General features: G+C 47.2%; 1 protein-coding gene across 1 annotated transcript; it reads right to left on the bottom strand.

Moving 5' to 3' along the window:
• Positions 1-1,150: 1,150 nt before the first annotated feature.
• Positions 1,151-8,582, bottom strand: LOC144781735 (cofilin-1-like). The gene is made up of 4 exons (XM_078660711.1): positions 8,408-8,582; positions 5,041-5,345; positions 3,015-3,091; positions 1,151-2,257 (listed from the first exon to the last, which is right to left on the bottom strand). Exons 1-4 carry the CDS (start codon positions 8,408-8,410, stop codon positions 2,133-2,135), a joined length of 510 nt encoding a protein of 169 aa, XP_078516837.1. The 5' UTR covers positions 8,411-8,582; the 3' UTR covers positions 1,151-2,132.
• Positions 8,583-19,724: the final 11,142 nt, after the last annotated feature.

Below are 19,724 nucleotides of genomic sequence, written 5' to 3' on the forward strand. Positions count from 1 at the left end.
TCCAAGACAGAGCCTGACATTTGACCAGTATCTTAATACACAGATAATGTGTCACGATAACATTTACAGAAAGTGAGCACTGGTGGAAGAATACAATAAATAGGCTATGCACATGGGAGGGACAAAGACATGCTGGACAGTCTAAAACAAATAAAGCCAGCAAATAGAAAGCAAACACATTACAAACCAGAAAGCCTATGGTAAGCAATGGGCATAACGCATTCCTTGGTAAGCTTTCAGAATGTTCCAAGAAATATTTAGCAACCAGACAGCCGTATTGTCTGGTAACCCTCAAGACCTGGCTCTTTGAATGACCGGAGCTGCCCTACCTCAGCGCCTCGAGACCCTCACGGGTGAGTAGCGCGCTTTACCAACCAGATTGATTTAAGCCTCAACCTAAAAGTGCCTTGGTCAAGTCCACAGGTCTGGCATTAGTTTCAAACCTTTGGCTTGGTCAGTGAATGGTTTTGGTAAAATGTTATACTGTGTGGAAGTGCACATTCTGAAAGAGCATGTCACTTGCTGAAAGTTAATTCACTGGCTTATTTGGGCGGACCCTGCGCTCCGTGTTGGGTGCAACGAAAATTGTAATTGCACAAAGATCAATGCATTAAACGGTCTAAAAGCCACCTCAATTGTGATTTTACAGTTACACAATATACCAAATGTCTAATTTTATAGAAACAAGACCTAGTGACTAAAACTCGACCTGAAAATATACAACTTTTGTCCAGACACTTCTGGAAAAAGGGAGAGAAAACACCCCAAAACAGTGTTGAAGACTATTAAACTGCAACAGAGGGGCATTTTGCAGCGTTAGATATGTTCGCCAAAGCACTTTAACATTGAAAAACCATGAGAGTTTTTGCATGCATTGGATTCTTGCAATACGGCTAACTAGTGATTAGATTACTGTTGCAAAAAAAGTCTTCAGATAATGTAACAGTTGCAAAGAGCTGTGAGCTATTGCGGCAGTTGCAGTATTTGACAATGGAAGCAAACAAAGTTTGGCCCTTCCCAGCGGTATTATCCTTGACCATGGGCAAACTTAAAGGACACACATGAGTTTAGTGCACAATTTATATATTTTATTGTGCACCAGGCAGAAAAAAGGTCATACACCCTAACAATAGAACACGCAAGAATGAGAAAACCTTAGAGGTTATTTTTATTGAAAGTTTAGCCATTGATGCTGCGTTCATTTTAGTATTGTAATCCGGAATGCCATTCCAACATTTATTCTGAACACAGGCACTGATACAGTCCTACAAAGCAAAAGAACCATCAAGTCGGCAGCAGAGGCAGGTTGTAACCTATAAAAAATAAAAGTACATCTATCGAGCAGGGGGAAGATCACCTCCACCCCCAAGAATGCCCCTCTTAGCAAGCCATACATTTATGCACAACAAATATCCAGTACAATTTTTTTATTAAGTTCATTACAACAGATGGAAAGTGCTCTCATTCTCATAAAGGTAAATGTTCATTGGTGGCTGGGACTTTAGGTTGGGGGAGCTGGTTTCATGTAGAAGCAATTTAGGGAAAGTAGACTGCTTAAATTCTGCCCCTATGCAAAGTTTCACTAAATGGGTTTATGGGGCGATTAGGAGGAAGTAGCACTAAAGGAATAAGTTAGATTGGTCCCAAAACAAAATTGGAATGCACTTGAGAAAACCCTGCTAGTACCACAGATATATCAGAGGGTTGTAATAAGATTTTTTTTAACTGACAGACAAAAATCCAGTTGATGCACAGGACAAAGGAATTACTCCCTTAAGTAGAATGAACAAAGACCATAAAAAATGTGGAATGTGCCAAACAAAGTAAGATATGGAATTTATGACCGCACCATTTGTCAGCTGTCAACCCTCTGGAAAACCAAAGCTTGGAGTAATGTGTAGATTTTACACTAGCTTACAACAGTTTGGCAAATAGTTTGGGCAGTAATCACGTACATACTGAAGGTTGGCGTTGTGGTGTCTCAATAAGAATTGAGACATCAAGCTCTTCACACGCAAAGGGAAGGTACAGATAAGGAGTAGAAGAACTACATGACCAGACGTTGAACCCTCCTCCTGAGCACCCCTCCCCAAAAAAAAAAAAAATAGCACTAGACAGAGTTGAAAGCTCCTTCAGCGACAGCTTCCTACAGGTTTGCCCTCAAAGCTGACCACCGATTGACCTCCAAGCTTTATAGCCAAATTGTATCGATCTTGGACATCTTCGTAGGTGTTGGCCTGATACTCGTGCTTGACTCCTAAAATGAAAAAAAAAATTACACTTGTATACTACTTCAACACCCATTGACAAAAGGACTCGTGCAATATGTTGAGTATCAAGTAACTTTTGGAATCAGGGTCTGTCTAGGCCGCCACTGAAAGTTTACAAGCCAGAGGAATGGGAAAATTAAAAGTTACGACATGCATGAGAACCTGACGCAGTCTAGTACACAAAATCTATCAAGCAGCAGCCAACAAAGGACACTATCCATCTGCTGCATAATCTGCAGATAACTTTCTTGTGCGTTAGGAGCACATTTCTTATCAAAAATACAGCAACACGCATGGTCGTGCATTAGAACCCTTTCCAGAGTCTGACTATAACCATTGTGGTTTATTCCTATATTAGAAGTTAAACGGGTACCCAAGAGGTGCAACTAATGCCCAGAGAATGTTTACAAGTTTAGAAATGGCAAATTAATGACGTAATGCTAACAAAATGGGCCACATCTACCTTTTCCCGATGCAATTACTCAAATGCTGCTTAATTTGACCCTCCCCTGCCGCATAATTCCTGTGGCTCTTGTTATTACCATACCCATCACCACAAAAAAGATTAGACGTGAGTAAAGAGATTACAGCAGTTAAGACCAAATGACACCAATAGAAGTGTTTTAACAAAAGGGGGACAAGAAAGCGACTCTACCCTAAGCAAGTCAATCTCAATCACCTACTCCTCCCATTGTGAGTCTCCAAAATATTTAGGCACTCAAATCACCACAACTGTTTAGTTACCTGTACACTTCTTTTTAACTGCATCCTTGGAGCTAGCATAAATCATTTTACTCTTCAGAGGCGCGCATTCTGGAGCCCTGAAAAGAGTTGTGCAAAGGAATGAAATAAGACCAACTCTAGACATTCACACACACTTAATGAAAAAGCTTCTACAGCGAATTCCAAAAGCATAACATACAAGAATAAATTGCGTAAGCAAACAGCTTGGTGCAACATCCACAGGGTCACAAGCATTTAAGGGACCTGCACCCAGTTTAGGGCGGGGGGTACATGGTCCAGCTCGGACCTCATTTCAGCTTGCCTCAACTTTCTAGAAGGTGACATTTCTCTACATTCTAGCTTAAACACCTGTAAAGCACCTTGTTGCCAACAGGTGAAGCAATTACAGTAGCCTCCAATTTAAGTTATAACCACTATCATACAATACAGACCACCAATACTTCATAGCTCCCAGCTAGAATTTGGGATACAGGTGTTTAAAACCACAGACCAGTTACTTCTGCTCATTAAGTTTTCCTGTTCACCTGTCAGATTGAAGAGTGTGTCAAAATCAAACCATGTCATCTACATGTTCCACGCATCTACTAGCATTCACTTCTCTATCTGGGTACGGCCATGACCAGTGAACTGGCTAGAAATGCCTCATTCCTTCAGACACCCTATGCCATGCTTCTCCAAAGAGTAGCTTGCGAACCACCTCCTACCTCTTGTAGGTGCAGCCCAGCCTAATTAAAAAAAAAATTATATATATATATATATATATATATATATATATATATATATATATATATATCAAAATTGACTTATTCACGAAATATTTTTGTATTTTTAGAACGATTATGTGGCTATTTGTTAAAAAAAAAATGTTGTATTGCCTAAATATATTTAAAGCAGTAATCTGTGTGATAAATAGCGCATCTTTGGAAGGCTTGTCACCCAGCTTGGTTCCAGGGGCAGTGCAGCTCTTAGCTATTACCCATGTAGAGATTACACATGTATTAAGCCCTTTGCTGGCAAAAGCAATTTGGTTTGCTGCAATAACTTGCGTTAAACACCTGTGCGCAGCAAAAGCAGAGTTAGTGCAATGCTGTATTGGTACCCAAAAAAAAAAAAAAAAAAAAAAAAAGATTTAGAGACGTGCGTGGGGTGGTATTTGCGGTACATCTAGCATGCCAAACTCAACTCCTAAGGGTCAGAGAATTATTTTTTAACTAATGTCACAGTTGAAAGTGAAACTAATGCAAGTATCAACCTACTGAAATTTACCTTCCAGGTCTCCCAACACGAAATCCACGTGTGTTTGTACCTGGTTTCCATTTGGAAACGTTTGTCATTAGTTTAGCTACTTTATTTAGGGGTCCTGGGTTTATAGTATTTATTTTTTTGACATTTTCGTCTGTATTTATCCATATTTATTTTGTGTCAACCATCTGTATTTATCCAGATTTATTATGGATTTTGTGAAAAAAAATAAGACTAAATAACTATACAGTTATGCTTGAAAGCCTGCCAGGTTTCAGTGATCTGAGCACCTGCAATAGATGAATCAATGCTCTCATAGGAAAATATGCACATTTCAGATCAGCCTTGTGCATATCTACTGCTGTTCAAGCCTCTTTACTAACATTCTTTTTTTTGTAACCCCTTACTGATCAATCCACACAGTTATTGGCCTGGCAATCATGGCAAAGTGTATTTAAGAATTACACAAAGAGCACCCGATTTCCGGTTTTATCCACATTCAAAATAAATACAGACAAGAGAATAAATGGTTCTGTCTGTATTTATCTGTAAATGACCATTAAGATTACGTTAATGCCCGTGGCAGGATAGTTGAAATACAAGTTATATTATAGTGCATCTGAAGGATACAAGTAAAGGCAGGTCCGTCAGGGTTTATTGTTAAAGGTTCATCTAAGATCTTTAAAGGACAAGGAAGGGCTCAGTCACCCGCCATTCAATGTGCCACTCATTCATGAATTTGGGGTGCCACAAGCTCGAGAGCTAAACTGTTAGATATACTTACCAGAAGACAAAAACAAGATCCTCCTTCTTGGTTTCATTGGTCTCATAACAAGCATCGAAAAGGGCATAGCGGCAATCGTCTTTTGGAAGCATGTCGACGAAGCGCTTGTACACATCCTCACACTCCTCACAATCGCCCACGAGGATCTCCTTTCCTTCTTCAATGATGATGCTTTTTTTGTCCGGGCTCAAGCAGAATATGATCGCCTTCTTCCTCTTTTTAATTTCTTCTGGGGTCGAGTGTTTCCTCACCTTCATATCATTGAACGCAGCAACGACTTTATCATCTACGGAAACACCGGAAGCCTACAAAGAAAGTACATGTATTACTATTTTACATGCTACGGTTGTGCACGCACTGCCTGGCAGCGAGTTGTCCAAACAGACCTAGCCGAAGAAGGGTTGAAAGGTCCGCATTACCCACTATAGCTCAAAGCCATGATAAAGCACCACAGCTTTTAGCAATTTATGTACATGTGCTTAAATTTCGGGAAAGGCTGCTTAACTAGTCTTTACACCGCAGCACTGCAACGAACTTATCTTGAGGTTTGCAAACGGCAATGAATCATTTTTATAAAGAAAACGGTACATTTAGCCCTACTAAAAATAAGGTAGGAAAGAGTTTGGGAACAAAGCCCAGTAATGGCAATTAAAATAGGTGCGGTGTAGGGCCGAATTCGCAAATTGTGGGGAGGGAAGCCTAATGTGAGCATCGTATAAAAGGAGATTCACTCTTTGCCACATATGTTGGCAATTAGTAAACAAGTAACCTGTGGACACAACATGAACACCAACTTGTAGAGGTTAATTAACGCTCCACTGGGACTCTTGGCATGTAATTGTAAAACCGAGTAGAGATTCAAGCTGCACATCATAAAATAGCATTACTCCGACAGCTGGCCCAGTATTAGTTCTGGCATCAGAGGCATGTCATTTAGTAAAAAATGTAGATCCTTTCTCAAGGTTTAAAGGAGACCAAGTAAGCCATTGCACTACTACGATGATGTAATCTACCAACATGACTTGACACGACCAAGCGCCAACTATTAGAAAATAAAGGTGCCTTCTGAATCTGTAATGCACCCACCTTACCCGAGTACCCTAAATAAGCGTTCACCTCAAAGCTCTAGGTATTGTCATCAGCGTAAAAGAAAATCCAGTTGCAGGGTAATCGTAAATTAATTTAGACTAACCTATTGAGATCAAAGAACCAAAGGCTTCCACGTGATGGAAAGAACGTTCTATGGATGACCAATAACTCAATTACAAGTTAAACAGTATCATAATTTGCCGTTCACAGTTAACACTGCTACATAACGACACAGGTAGCGTGAAAAAGTGGAAGGACCCCCATCAGATTGCGTGTATGCCAAGGAAGCGAAGTATTAAGTGTTTAATTATCAAAACCTGCTTTGTTAAGACACTGGATAACTAAAAAAACACAACCGTTTATTTACACTTGTCACTATAATGAGGTGACTTGCTCCCTACTTAAGAGCGGTTGTATACACAAACCACACCTTTCCAATGCCATGGAGTACACGCGCCAAAACATATTTAAAACGAGCATATAACCTAGTGTGCAACTTCAGTGACGAACCAAATGTAATAGTATCAATTACAGTATTGCCCCACCTCTGGGGGTAGCATTCAATCGCGATTATTGGGACGAATGACACGTAGCGAGTTACTCGTGACCGTGCAAAGGCTGGTGTACTTTAGCGCCTGGGAGAGCCCCGCCACTCCTCTTTGCAACTGTGCCCCAGAGAAGACTTCATTCTATGATGCAGGACTAGTCCTCAAGCCATGTACAGTTATAGCAAGCTTCCAAATCTAGTCCTCAGCGCACCGATTAGAGAGAAGGAACACGTGGTTCACATGCGCCATTAACTGTACCTCCACGAGCACTATACCATGTCATTTTCCTTACAATTTGGAAAAGCCTTTAAAAAAATTGCAACTGTTAACCTGGTGAAGCATCGTTATTGTTACCATACCAACAATCAGAATCGAAGAGCCATGTCACGGGATCGCATTAGAAAGCCTCCAATACTATGTATCAAAAGTAAGTGAAGTGTTACATGCCACAGCCAGTCTGGAAACGACCCACCCCCGTTAGAATGGCTGGTGGCGAGGTCTACAGCTTCAAAGCGAGCATTCAGTTCGAACGCCCCAAAGAGAGAGAAACAAGCATTTGCACTAGGTCTCGCATTTAGGCCAGTTTAATCTATATGACAGTGCGTTTAATTTAGGTTTTAAAAGTAAAAATAAATAAAAGGCATTGTAGCTCAAACTATTAAATGCTAGACCTATGGCATTGCAAAATGCAAGGCACCGCCTCTAGCGGGTTGGGAGATAGCACAGACGACGGGTGGGGAGGGGGGGCGGTAAACAAGGCACCAAAGCATGTCCTGTCAACAGGACAAGTGAAGAAAATCGTGCTCGCAGTCTAACACGCACCCTGTAACAAACTATATAATGGGGCCAGTCGCCATGGAAGGTGACAAATGAAAAGGCTGCGGTGCTAAGGAGACGACCAATCGTATTTTCGAATCAGAAGTCAGCATTTAAGACAGACTGACAAGCCAAAAGCAAAAAAATGGACTGAGCTTCTATTTCCTAATCCACCGCAAGTCTCGCAGATCAGTGCACGCGCGCTGAGTCAGGCTCGGCCTAAAAAACCCATGCGCGCGACATGTACGCGTTCTCGCCACAGCCAAGCCCGTGCACGCTCCTGCTTCACCAGGTGCCGCGCCTCGTTTCCACCTCCGCGTGCCACCCCCGGGGAGGGAGGGCAATGGGTGCTGCGCGAGGCCTGCGTAAAAGCCCGGTCTGGCGCTTGTTCGCCCGAGACACGTGAAGTCGTATATAATGTTTAAAAAAAAAAACACGGAGGTGAGACAAAGGGAAACGCCCCTGCCACGCCAAGAAAAGAGCGGCAGACCGTACTAACGCGGAAGGGCCTGTGGCCGCCAAAGCGGCCGATTTCCGGCATCTGCGACTGCTAGGCGCTGTCTTTTTCGCAGCATACCAGTGGCGCAATAACCGGGGGCGAAGGGGGCTTTTTAGTAGAATTTGCAACGCGCTTGAGCGCCCACACAAAAAAGGAAGTCACTGTCCTACAAGAACAGGGTGTCTTTAACATAGCGCCAAGATTGAAGGAACTACGCGCGCGACTCGAACAGGGTAAAGTGCCCTCGACAGAGCAATTATCGGTCGTCACTGAGCGCCTCAAGTGGAGGAGCTGCCTTCAATATTATAAGAGGGCGAATGAGATATCTGTCGCTTTCTGAAATGCAGCGCGCGCGAGGCTTGCATCCCGGCCGTCCTCGCGCCGAGGCACGAGCCGCATGCGTCCTGTCACTCACCATGGTGCTTGAGAAGGTAGGAGAGGCCGGCTGCAGGTAGTGCCTGGAGGAGAGAGAAGAACGTCCTGTCACGCTCTTGTACTGACGCCGACTGGAAGAGAGATGCGCGAGTTCCTTCCGCTTTCTACCAGCCACCGCACAATGTCGGGAGGGGCCGGTTTCCGGCCTCTTGCGAGGGGTAAGTCGGGAGTTGTAGTTTTCGCGCTTTCTAGTTTCTGTGTCAGTCACCGCTGACAGGGGCACGACCAGAGACCAGCCGTGGTGGGGTTTGACCAGGTTGCAGTTAACTCTGTACCGGAGTACTTGCTTCATTCTGAGAAGTGCTGGTACTCTCAATTAAAAGTACTACATTTCTCTCGAGAAGTGCCGGTACTTTTCCTCTCAAAATAATAAAGTGCCGGTACTCCGTTGAGTAGAAGCACTAAGTCTAATGTAGTATGTAATGTTTCCGGGGGTTCTTTTTGGAGCACAATGTATGTAATGTGTCTGGTAGTGCATTTTGGAGCACAATGTCATAAAGCTATGACTAAAACATGGTGCAGTAGCACTTTGTTGTATATTTAGAGATGAAGGCTCGCAGACAGGTGAGTTCAATACTCCAAATGTCATTGAAGACGGAAGAGCGGGGACACACTCTCCAACTCAGCCACTTCCACAAACGCCTACCGTTCCATGGTTTCAATTTCAACTTGTCCCGGCATTCTCCCCACCCGCTCCGTAACAACCTCGCACATGGAGATAATGCCGAGAACACAATACATCTCCCATTTTTATACAATCCAACAATTACTTTTTTAGGGCTCGCCTGCTGATGCGCATAGCTGGCGAAGCTCTATAGTGGCTTATCCAGAGTTTAGCCACTGGCGATTCCTTGCAGTGCATGTGTGCTTTTTAGGTCATTGCGCAAGCGCAAGCCCTAAAAAGCACGTGCACAATGCCACCAGCCGCCTGCCTGCCTGCCTTGCATTACCACATCAAAGGCAGCCCAGCCTCCCTCCCACAAGCATCTCAGCGTGCGCTCATCCCCTAATTATTCACGGTCGCCAGTCCGTGTCTCCTTTTATGCTCTCTGATGCTTGTTTTTTTTTAACTTGTTTATTTTGAGAGGGAGAGTACCGGCACTTCTCAAGAGAAACGTAATACTTTAATTGGAGTTTACCTGCACTTACATTTTTCAATTTCAAGCACTGGCCGTACAGCAGGGCAAAGAAACCATTGACAAAGCCAAGAGGACTCAAAAGCTAAACCTGCTGACTTTTGATCTCTTCTTCAGCCGCACACTTGGACTTTCCTAGCCCCTCCGCCTTCCACTTCCTAGTCATTTTCCTCCTTACCCGCCAACCCTGATCAGCCCCTTCACTGCCTCTGCCTAGATTACTCCCTCCTTAGCATTCTCACCCCTCATATGTCTAGCCTCTACAAGACCCCTTATTATTTCTCCCTATCCTAGCCCTTTCCTTTACTCCCCACCCCCACACCGCCCGCCTCGCGCTATTTGTATGCCCCCCCTCCCACATCTTCCTTGTTTATTTCTCCCTTGGAAAATGATGGCGTTTTATGAAGTTCTAACCGGTTTTTGTCAGGGAGATCCTTCTCGCTGCTATGCTGCTCAGCGTGACTGATTAAACATCGACTAGTTAAATAAAAATTAATATCAACCGCCTCCTAACTTCTAATGTCATGTTGTTTATAACTAATGCACTGATTAGAGGATAAACGCATCAGCGAGACATTTCTGCATGCCTGCCTCTGCTGGGGAGAGGCAGACACCAGCAGAGTCACTGCTTTCACCTAGGCTGCCAGATAGCTGCTATTCCAGTCTCTCTCTTCTCATTAGAGCTCCTGCAACGAGCATTTTATGTTATCCGTTTTTTACTCGATGACGTATTGGATTTATAAAAGTAAAACTGCTGAAAACATTCTTAATTTTCATATTTGTTTGGCTAATTTCAGTACAACGCTGTACTTTTGGATTGGAGGATTTTATAGCAGTAGAACTACTGAAATATTTAAAACAAATGTTTCATCAGCTCCTTTGCATACTTTACGTTCTCTTTTCTCTAACCCTCATATTTTATCAAAGCTGTGCCGCTTTATACTTTTAAAGATCAATTCAAACGCACAGAATTCTTTTCTTTTCGGCCTTGCTTTAGATTCAGGGGGAAGCTGGGGAAGGAACTAGACAGCACGAAATAAAGACATGCGATTATTTTCGGGAACGCCGTCGACACCCACCACACAGCTCCACCGATGCAGCAACCACACAGCTCCACCGACACAGCTCCAACGAGGCACCCACCACACAGCTCCACCGATGCACCCACCACACAGCTCCACCAAGGCACCCACCACACAGCTCCACCGATGCACCCACCACACAGCTCCACCGATGCAGCCACCACACAGCTCCACCGACACAGCTCCAACGATGCACCCAGCTCCACCCATGCACCCACAACACAGCTCCACATATGCACCCACCACACAGCTCCACAGATGCACCCACCACACAGCTCCACCGAAGCACCCACCACACAGCTCCACCGAAGCACCCACCACACAGCTCCACCGATGCACCCACCACACAGCTTCACAGATGCACCCACCACCCAGCTCCACCGATGCACCCACCACACAGCTCCGCCGAGGCACCCACCACACAGCTCCACCGATACACCCACCACACAGCTCCACCGATGCTCCAACTAAGCTCCACCGATGCGCCCACCACACAGCTCCACCGATGCACCCACCACACAGCTCCACCAAGGCACTCACCACACAGCTCCACCGATGCACCCACCACACAGCTCCACCGACACAGCTCCAACGATGCACCCACCACACAGTTCCACCGATGCACCCACTACACAGTTCCACCGACACAGCGCCACCGATGCACCCACCACACAGCTCCACCGATGCACCCACCACACAGCTCCACCTACACAGCTCCACCGATGCACCCACCACACAGCTCCACCGATGCACCCATCACACAGCTCCACCGATGCACCCATCACACAGCTCCACTGATGCACCCACCACACAGCTCCACCGAGGCACCCACCACACAGCTCCACCGAGGCACCCACCACACAGCTCCACCGATGCATCCACCACACAACTCCACCGATGCACCCACCACAAAACTCCACCGATGCAGCCACCACACAGCTCCACCGACACAGCTCCAACAATGCACCCACCACCCAGTTCCACCGATGCACCCACCACACAGCTCCACCGATGCACCCACCACACAGCTCCACCGATGCACCCACCACACAGCTCCACCGAGGCACCCACCATACAGCTCCACCAAGGCACCCACCACACAGCTCCACCGATGCACCCACCACACAGCTTAACCGATGCACCCACCACACAGCTCCACAGATGCACCCACTACCCAGCTCCACCGATGCACCCACCACACAGCTCCGCCGAGGCACCCACCACACAGCTCCACCGATACACCCACCACACAGCTCCACAGATGCTCCAACTAAGCTCCACCAATGCACCCACCACACAGCTCCATCAATGCACCCACTAAGCTCCACCGATGCACACACCGCTAAGCAAACCACAGCATCACTCAGCGCAACCACAGCATCACTCAGCACCACCACAGCATCACTCAGCACAACCACAGCATCACTCAGCGCAACCACAGCATCACTCAGCGCAACCACAGCATCACTGGTTCAAATATGTTCTTTCAATGTTTCAAGCTGTTTTCAAGCTTTCATGCTTTATTACAAATCACAAAAAGATGTTAATATTTCACTTCTGTTCTTGGATTTTCGTCACAATAAAAAACACTGAACATAATCTTCACAAAATTGATTTACAAAAGTTTAAGCTATTGCCATTACAAATTAAATAAATTATTTAAGTATTAATTATTTAAAAAAAATAAAAGCCATTGTTATTTGTAATATCAATACATCTAAGTCACGTAAATACACAACATGTTGCATTACAAATGCTATAGGTGTTTGCGAAAGTTATAACTATTGGCATTGTAAATGACAAAGCTATTAATTTAGCTATTTTAAAAAATAACACTTAAATAAAAAAAAAATCATTTATAAGACCAATAGCTCAAACTTTCCTAATGCGAGCCCTATTGCATTTCCAATGCTTGTTTTTTTTTACTATCCCACAACTAGGTTTTCCCAAAGTGGTCACACAATGTTCACACAATGTTCACAATGTTCCACAAACGCCTACCGTTCCATGGTTTCAATTCCAACTTGTCCCGGCATTCTCCCCACCCGCTCCGTAACAACCTCGCACATGGAGATAATGCCGAGAACACAATACATCTCCCATTTTTATACAATCCAACAATTACTTTTTTAGGGCTCGCCGGCTGATGCGCATAGCTGGCGAAGCTCTATAGTGGCTTATCCAGAGTTTAACCACTGGCGATTCCTTGCAGTGCATGTGCGCTTTTTAGGTCATTGCGCAAGCCCTAAAAAGCGCGTGCACAATGCCACCGGCCGCCTGCCTGCCTGCCTGCCTCGCATTACCACATCAAAGGCAGCCCAGCCTCCCTCCCACAAGCATCTCAGCGTGCGCTCATCCTCTAATTATTCACGGCCGCCAGGCCGTGTCTCCTTTTATGCTCTCTGATGCTTGTTTTTTTTTAACTTGTTTATTTTGAGAGGGAGAGTACCGGCACTTCTCAAGAGAAACGTAATACTTTAATTGGAGTTTACCTGCACTTACATTTTTCAATTTCAAGCACTGGCCGTACAGCAGGGCAAAAAAACCATTGACAAAGCCAAGAGGACTCAAAAGCTAAACCTGCTGACTTTTGATCTCTTCTTCAGCCGCACACTTGGACTTTCCTAGCCCCTCCGCCTTCCACTTCCTAGTCATTTTCCTCCTTACCCGCCAACCCTGATCAGCCCCTTCACTGCCTCTGCCTAGATTACTCCTTCCTTAGCATTCTCACCCCTCATATGTCTAGCCCCTACAAGACCCCTTATTATTTCTCCCTATCCTAGCCCTTTCCTTTACTCCCCTCCCCCACACCGCCCGCCTCGCGCTATTTGTATGCCCCCCTCTCCCACATCTTCCTTGTTTATTTCTCCCTTGGACAATGATGGCGTTTTATGAAGTTCTAACCGGTTTTTGTCAGGGAGATCCTTCTCGCTGCTATGCAGCTCAGCGTGACGGATTAAACATCGACTAGTTAAATAAAAATTAATATCAACCGCCTCCTAACTTCTAATGTCATGTTGTTTATAACTAATGAACTGATTAGAGGATAAACGCATCAGCGAGACATTTCTGCATGCCTGCCTCTGCTGGGGAGAGGCAGACACCAGCAGAGTCCCTGCTTTCACCTAGGCTGCCAGATAGCTGCTATTCCAGTCTCTCTCTTCTCATTAGAGCTCCTGCGACGAGCATTTTATGTTATCCGTTTTTTACTCGATGACGTATTGGATTTATAAAAGTAAAACTGCTGAAAACGTTCTTAATTTTCATATTTGTTTGGCTAATTTCAGTACAACGCTGTACTTTTAGATTGGAGGATTTTATAGCAGTAGAACTACTGAAATATTTAAAACAAATGTTTCATCAGCTCCTTTGCATACTTTACGTTCTCTTTTCTCTAACCCTCATATTTTATCAAAGCTGTGCCGCTTTATACTTTTAAAGATCAATTCAAACGCACAGAATTCTTTTCTTTTCGGCCTTGCTTTAGATTCAGGGGGAAGCTGGGGAAGGAACTAGACAGCACGAAATAAAGACATGCGATTATTTTTGGGAACGCCGTCGACACCCACCACACAGCTCCACCGATGCAGCAACCACACAGCTCCACCGACACAGCTCCAACGAGGCACCCACCACACAGCTCCACCGATGCACCCACCACACAGCTCCACCAATGTACCCACCACACAGCTCCACCGATGCAGCCACCACACAGCTCCACCGACACAGCTCCAACGATGCACCCAGCTCCACCGATGCACCCACCACACAGCTCCACATATGCACCCACCACACAGCTCCACAGATGCACCCACCACACAGCTCCACCAAAGCACCCACCACACAGCTCCACCGATGCACCCACCACACAGCTTCACAGATGCACCCACCACCCAGCTCCACCGATGCACCCACCACACAGCTCCACCGATACACCCACCACACAGCTCCACCGATGCTCCAACTAAGCTCCACCAATGCACCCACCACACAGCTCCATCAATGCACCCACTAAGCTCCACCGATGCACCCACCACACAGCTCTACCTACACAGCTCCACCGATGCACCCACCACACAGCTCCACCGATGCACCCACCACACAGCTCCACCAAGGCACCCACCCCACAGCTCCACGGATGCACCCACCACACAGCTCCACCGACACAGCTCCAACGATGCACCCACCACCCAGCTCCACCGATGCACCCACCACACAGTTCCACCGACACAGCTCCACGGATGCACCCACCACACAGCTCCACGGATGCACCCACCACACAGCTCCACCGATGCACCCACCACACAGCTCCACCGACACAGCTCCACCGATGCACCCACCACACAGCTCCACAGATGCACCCATCACACAGCTCCACCGATGCACCCATCACACAGCTCCACCGATGCACCCACCACACAGCTCCACCGAGGCACCCACCACACAGCTCCACCGATGCATCCACCACACAACTCCACCGATGCACCCACCACACAGCTCCACCGATGCAGCCACCACACAGCTCCACCGACACAGCTCCAACAATGCACCCACCACCCAGTTCCACCGATGCACCCACCACACAGCTCCACCGATGCACCCACCACACAGCTCCGCCGAGGCACCCACCACACAGCTCCACCGATACACCCACCACACAGCTCCACCGATGCTCCAACTAAGCTCCACCGATGCGCCCACCACACAGCTCCACCGATGCACCCACCACACAGCTCCACCAAGGCACCCACCACACAGCTCCACCGATGCACCCACCACACAGCTCCACCGACACAGCTCCAACGATGCACCCACCACACAGTTCCACCGATGCACCCACTACACAGTTCCACCGACACAGCGCCACCGATGCACCCACCACACAGCTCCACCGATGCACCCACCACACAGCTCCACCTACACAGCTCCACCGATGCACCCACCACACAGCTCCACCGATGCACCCATCACACAGCTCTACCGATGCACCCATCACACAGCTCCACTGATGCACCCACCACACAGCTCCACCGAGGCACCCACCACACAGCTCCACCGAGGCACCCACCACACAGCTCCACCGATGCATCCACCACACAACTCCACCGATGCACCCACCACAAAACTCCACCGATGCAGCCACCACACAGCTCCACCGACACAGCTCCAACAATGCACCCACCACCCAGTTCCACCGATGCACCCACCACACAGCTCCACCGATGCACCCACCACACAGCTCCACCGATGCACCCACCACACAGCTCCACCGAGGCACCCACCATACAGCTCCACCAAGGCACCCACCACACAGCTCCACCGATGCACCCACCACACAGCTTAACCGATGCACCCACCACACAGCTCCACAGATGCACCCACTACCCAGCTCCACCGATGCACCCACCACACAGCTCCGCCGAGGCACCCACCACACAGCTCCACCGATACACCCACCACACAGCTCCACAGATGCTCCAACTAAGCTCCACCAATGCACCCACCACACAGCTCCATCAATGCACCCACTAAGCTCCACCGATGCACACACCGCTAAGCAAACCACAGCATCACTCAGCGCAACCACAGCATCACTCAGCACCACCACAGCATCACTCAGCACAACCACAGCATCACTCAGCGCAACCACAGCATCACTCAGCGCAACCACAGCATCACTGGTTCAAATATGTTCTTTCAATGTTTCAAGCTGTTTTCAAGCTTTCATGCTTTATTACAAATCACAAAAAGATGTTAATATTTCACTTCTGTTCTTGGATTTTCGTCACAATAAAAAACACTGAACATAATCTTCACAAAATTGATTTACAAAAGTTTAAGCTATTGCCATTACAAATTAAATAAATTATTTAAGTATTAATTATTTAAAAAAAATAAAAGCCATTGTTATTTGTAATATCAATACATCTAAGTCACGTAAATACACAACATGTTGCATTACAAATGCTATAGGTGTTTGCGAAAGTTATAACTATTGGCATTGTAAATGACAAAGCTATTAATTTAGCTATTTTAAAAAATAACACTTAAATAAAAAAAAAAAATTTATAAGACCAATAGCTCAAACTTTCCTAATGCGAGCCCTATTGCATTTCCAATGCTTGTTTTTTTTACTATCCCACAACTAGGTTTTCCCAAAGTGGTCACACAATGTTCACACAATGTTCACAATGTTCCACAAACGCCTACCGTTCCATGGTTTCAATTCCAACTTGTCCCGGCATTCTCCCCACCCGCTCCGTAACAACCTCGCACATGGAGATAATGCCGAGAACACAATACATCTCCCATTTTTATACAATTCAACAATTACTTTTTTAGGGCTCGCCTGCTGATGCGCATAGCTGGCAAAGCTCTATAGTGGCTTATCCAGAGTTTAACCACTGGCGATTCCTTGCAGTGCATGTGCGCTTTTTAGGTCATTGCGCAAGCCCTAAAAAGCGCGTGCACAATGCCACCAGCCGCCTGCCTGCCTGCCTCGCATTACCACATCAAAGGCAGCCCAGCCTCCCTCCCACAAGCATCTCAGCGTGCGCTCATCCTCTAATTATTCACGGCCGCCAGGCCGTGTCTCCTTTTATGCTCTCTGATGCTTGTTTTTTTTTAACTTGTTTATTTTGAGAGGGAGAGTACCGGCACTTCTCAAGAGAAACGTAATACTTTAATTGGAGTTTACCTGCACTTACATTTTTCAATTTCAAGCACTGGCCGTACAGCAGGGCAAAAAAACCATTGACAAAGCCAAGAGGACTCAAAAGCTAAACCTGCTGACTTTTGATCTCTTCTTCAGCCGCACACTTGGACTTTCCTAGCCCCTCCGCCTTCCACTTCCTAGTCATTTTCCTCCTTACCCGCCAACCCTGATCAGCCCCTTCACTGCCTCTGCCTAGATTACTCCTTCCTTAGCATTCTCACCCCTCATATGTCTAGCCCCTACAAGACCCCTTATTATTTCTCCCTATCCTAGCCCTTTCCTTTACTCCCCTCCCCCACACCGCCCGCCTCGCGCTATTTGTATGCCCCCCTCTCCCACATCTTCCTTGTTTATTTCTCCCTTGGACAATGATGGCGTTTTATGAAGTTCTAACCGGTTTTTGTCAGGGAGATCCTTCTCGCTGCTATGCAGCTCAGCGTGACGGATTAAACATCGACTAGTTAAATAAAAATTAATATCAACCGCCTCCTAACTTCTAATGTCATGTTGTTTATAACTAATGAACTGATTAGAGGATAAACGCATCAGCGAGACATTTCTGCATGCCTGCCTCTGCTGGGGAGAGGCAGACACCAGCAGAGTCCCTGCTTTCACCTAGGCTGCCAGATAGCTGCTATTCCAGTCTCTCTCTTCTCATTAGAGCTCCTGCGACGAGCATTTTATGTTATCCGTTTTTTACTCGATGACGTATTGGATTTATAAAAGTAAAACTGCTGAAAACGTTCTTAATTTTCATATTTGTTTGGCTAATTTCAGTACAACGCTGTACTTTTAGATTGGAGGATTTTATAGCAGTAGAACTACTGAAATATTTAAAACAAATGTTTCATCAGCTCCTTTGCATACTTTACGTTCTCTTTTCTCTAACCCTCATATTTTATCAAAGCTGTGCCGCTTTATACTTTTAAAGATCAATTCAAACGCACAGAATTCTTTTCTTTTCGGCCTTGCTTTAGATTCAGGGGGAAGCTGGGGAAGGAACTAGACAGCACGAAATAAAGACATGCGATTATTTTTGGGAACGCCGTCGACACCCACCACACAGCTCCACCGATGCAGCAACCACACAGCTCCACCAACACAGCTCCAACGAGGCACCCACCACACAGCTCCACCGATGCACCCACCACACAGCTCCACCAATGTACCCACCACACAGCTCCACCGATGCAGCCACCACACAGCTCCACCGACACAGCTCCAACGATGCACCCAGCTCCACCGATGCACCCACCACACAGCTCCACATATGCACCCACCACACAGCTCCACAGATGCACCCACCACACAGCTCCACCAAAGCACCCACCACACAGCTCCACCGATGCACCCACCACACAGCTTCACAGATGCACCCACCACCCAGCTCCACCGATGCACCCACCACACAGCTCCACCGATACACCCACCACACAGCTCCACCGATGCTCCAACTAAGCTCCACCAATGCACCCACCACACAGCTCCATCAATGCACCCACTAAGCTCCACCGATGCACCGACCACACAGCTCTACCTACACAGCTCCACCGATGCACCCACCACACAGCTCCACCGATGCACCCACCACACAGCTCCACCAAGGCACCCACCCCACAGCTCCACGGATGCACCCACCACACAGCTCCACCGACACAGCTCCAACGATGCACCCACCACCCAGCTCCACCGATGCACCCACCACACAGTTCCACCGACACAGCTCCACGGATGCACCCACCACACAGCTCCATGGATGCACCCACCACACAGCTTCACCGATGCACCCACCACACAGCTCCACCGACACAGCTCCACCGATGCACCCACCACACAGCTCCACCGATGCACCCATCACACAGCTCCACCGATGCACCCATCACACAGCTCCACCGATGCACCCACCACACAGCTCCACCGAGGCACCCACCGCACAGCTCCACCGATGCATCCACCACACATCTCCACCGATGCACCCACCACACAGCTCCACCGATGCAGCCACCACACAGCTCCACCGACACAGCTCCAACAATGCACCCACCACCCAGTTCCACCGATGCACCCACCACACAGCTCCACCAATGCACCCACCACACAGCTCCACCGATGCACTCACCACACAGCTCCACCGAGGCACCCACCATACAGCTCCACCAAGGCACCCACCACACAGCTCCACCGATGCACCCACCACACAGCTTAACCGAGGCACCCACCACACAGCTCCATAGATGCACCCATCACACAGCTCCACAGATGCACCCACCACACAACTCCACAGATGCACCCACCACACAGCTTCACCGAAGCAGCCACCACACAGCTCCACCGATGCACCCACCACACAGCTCCACAGATGCA

Source organism: Lissotriton helveticus, chromosome 9 (genome assembly GCF_964261635.1).
Source record: "Lissotriton helveticus chromosome 9, aLisHel1.1, whole genome shotgun sequence".
Lineage (NCBI taxonomy): Eukaryota > Metazoa > Chordata > Amphibia > Caudata > Salamandridae > Lissotriton > Lissotriton helveticus.

Bases quoted from the DNA above. Each gene is read 5' to 3' on its own strand.
- LOC144781735 (XM_078660711.1), bottom strand. The intron at 3,092-5,040 runs GTAAGTATATCT...AACTCTTTTCAG, and splicing joins GATCTTGTTTTTGTCTTCTG to GGCTCCAGAATGCGCGCCTC. The intron at 2,258-3,014 runs GTAACTAAACAG...TTTTCATTTTAG, and splicing joins AGTTAAAAAGAAGTGTACAG to GAGTCAAGCACGAGTATCAG.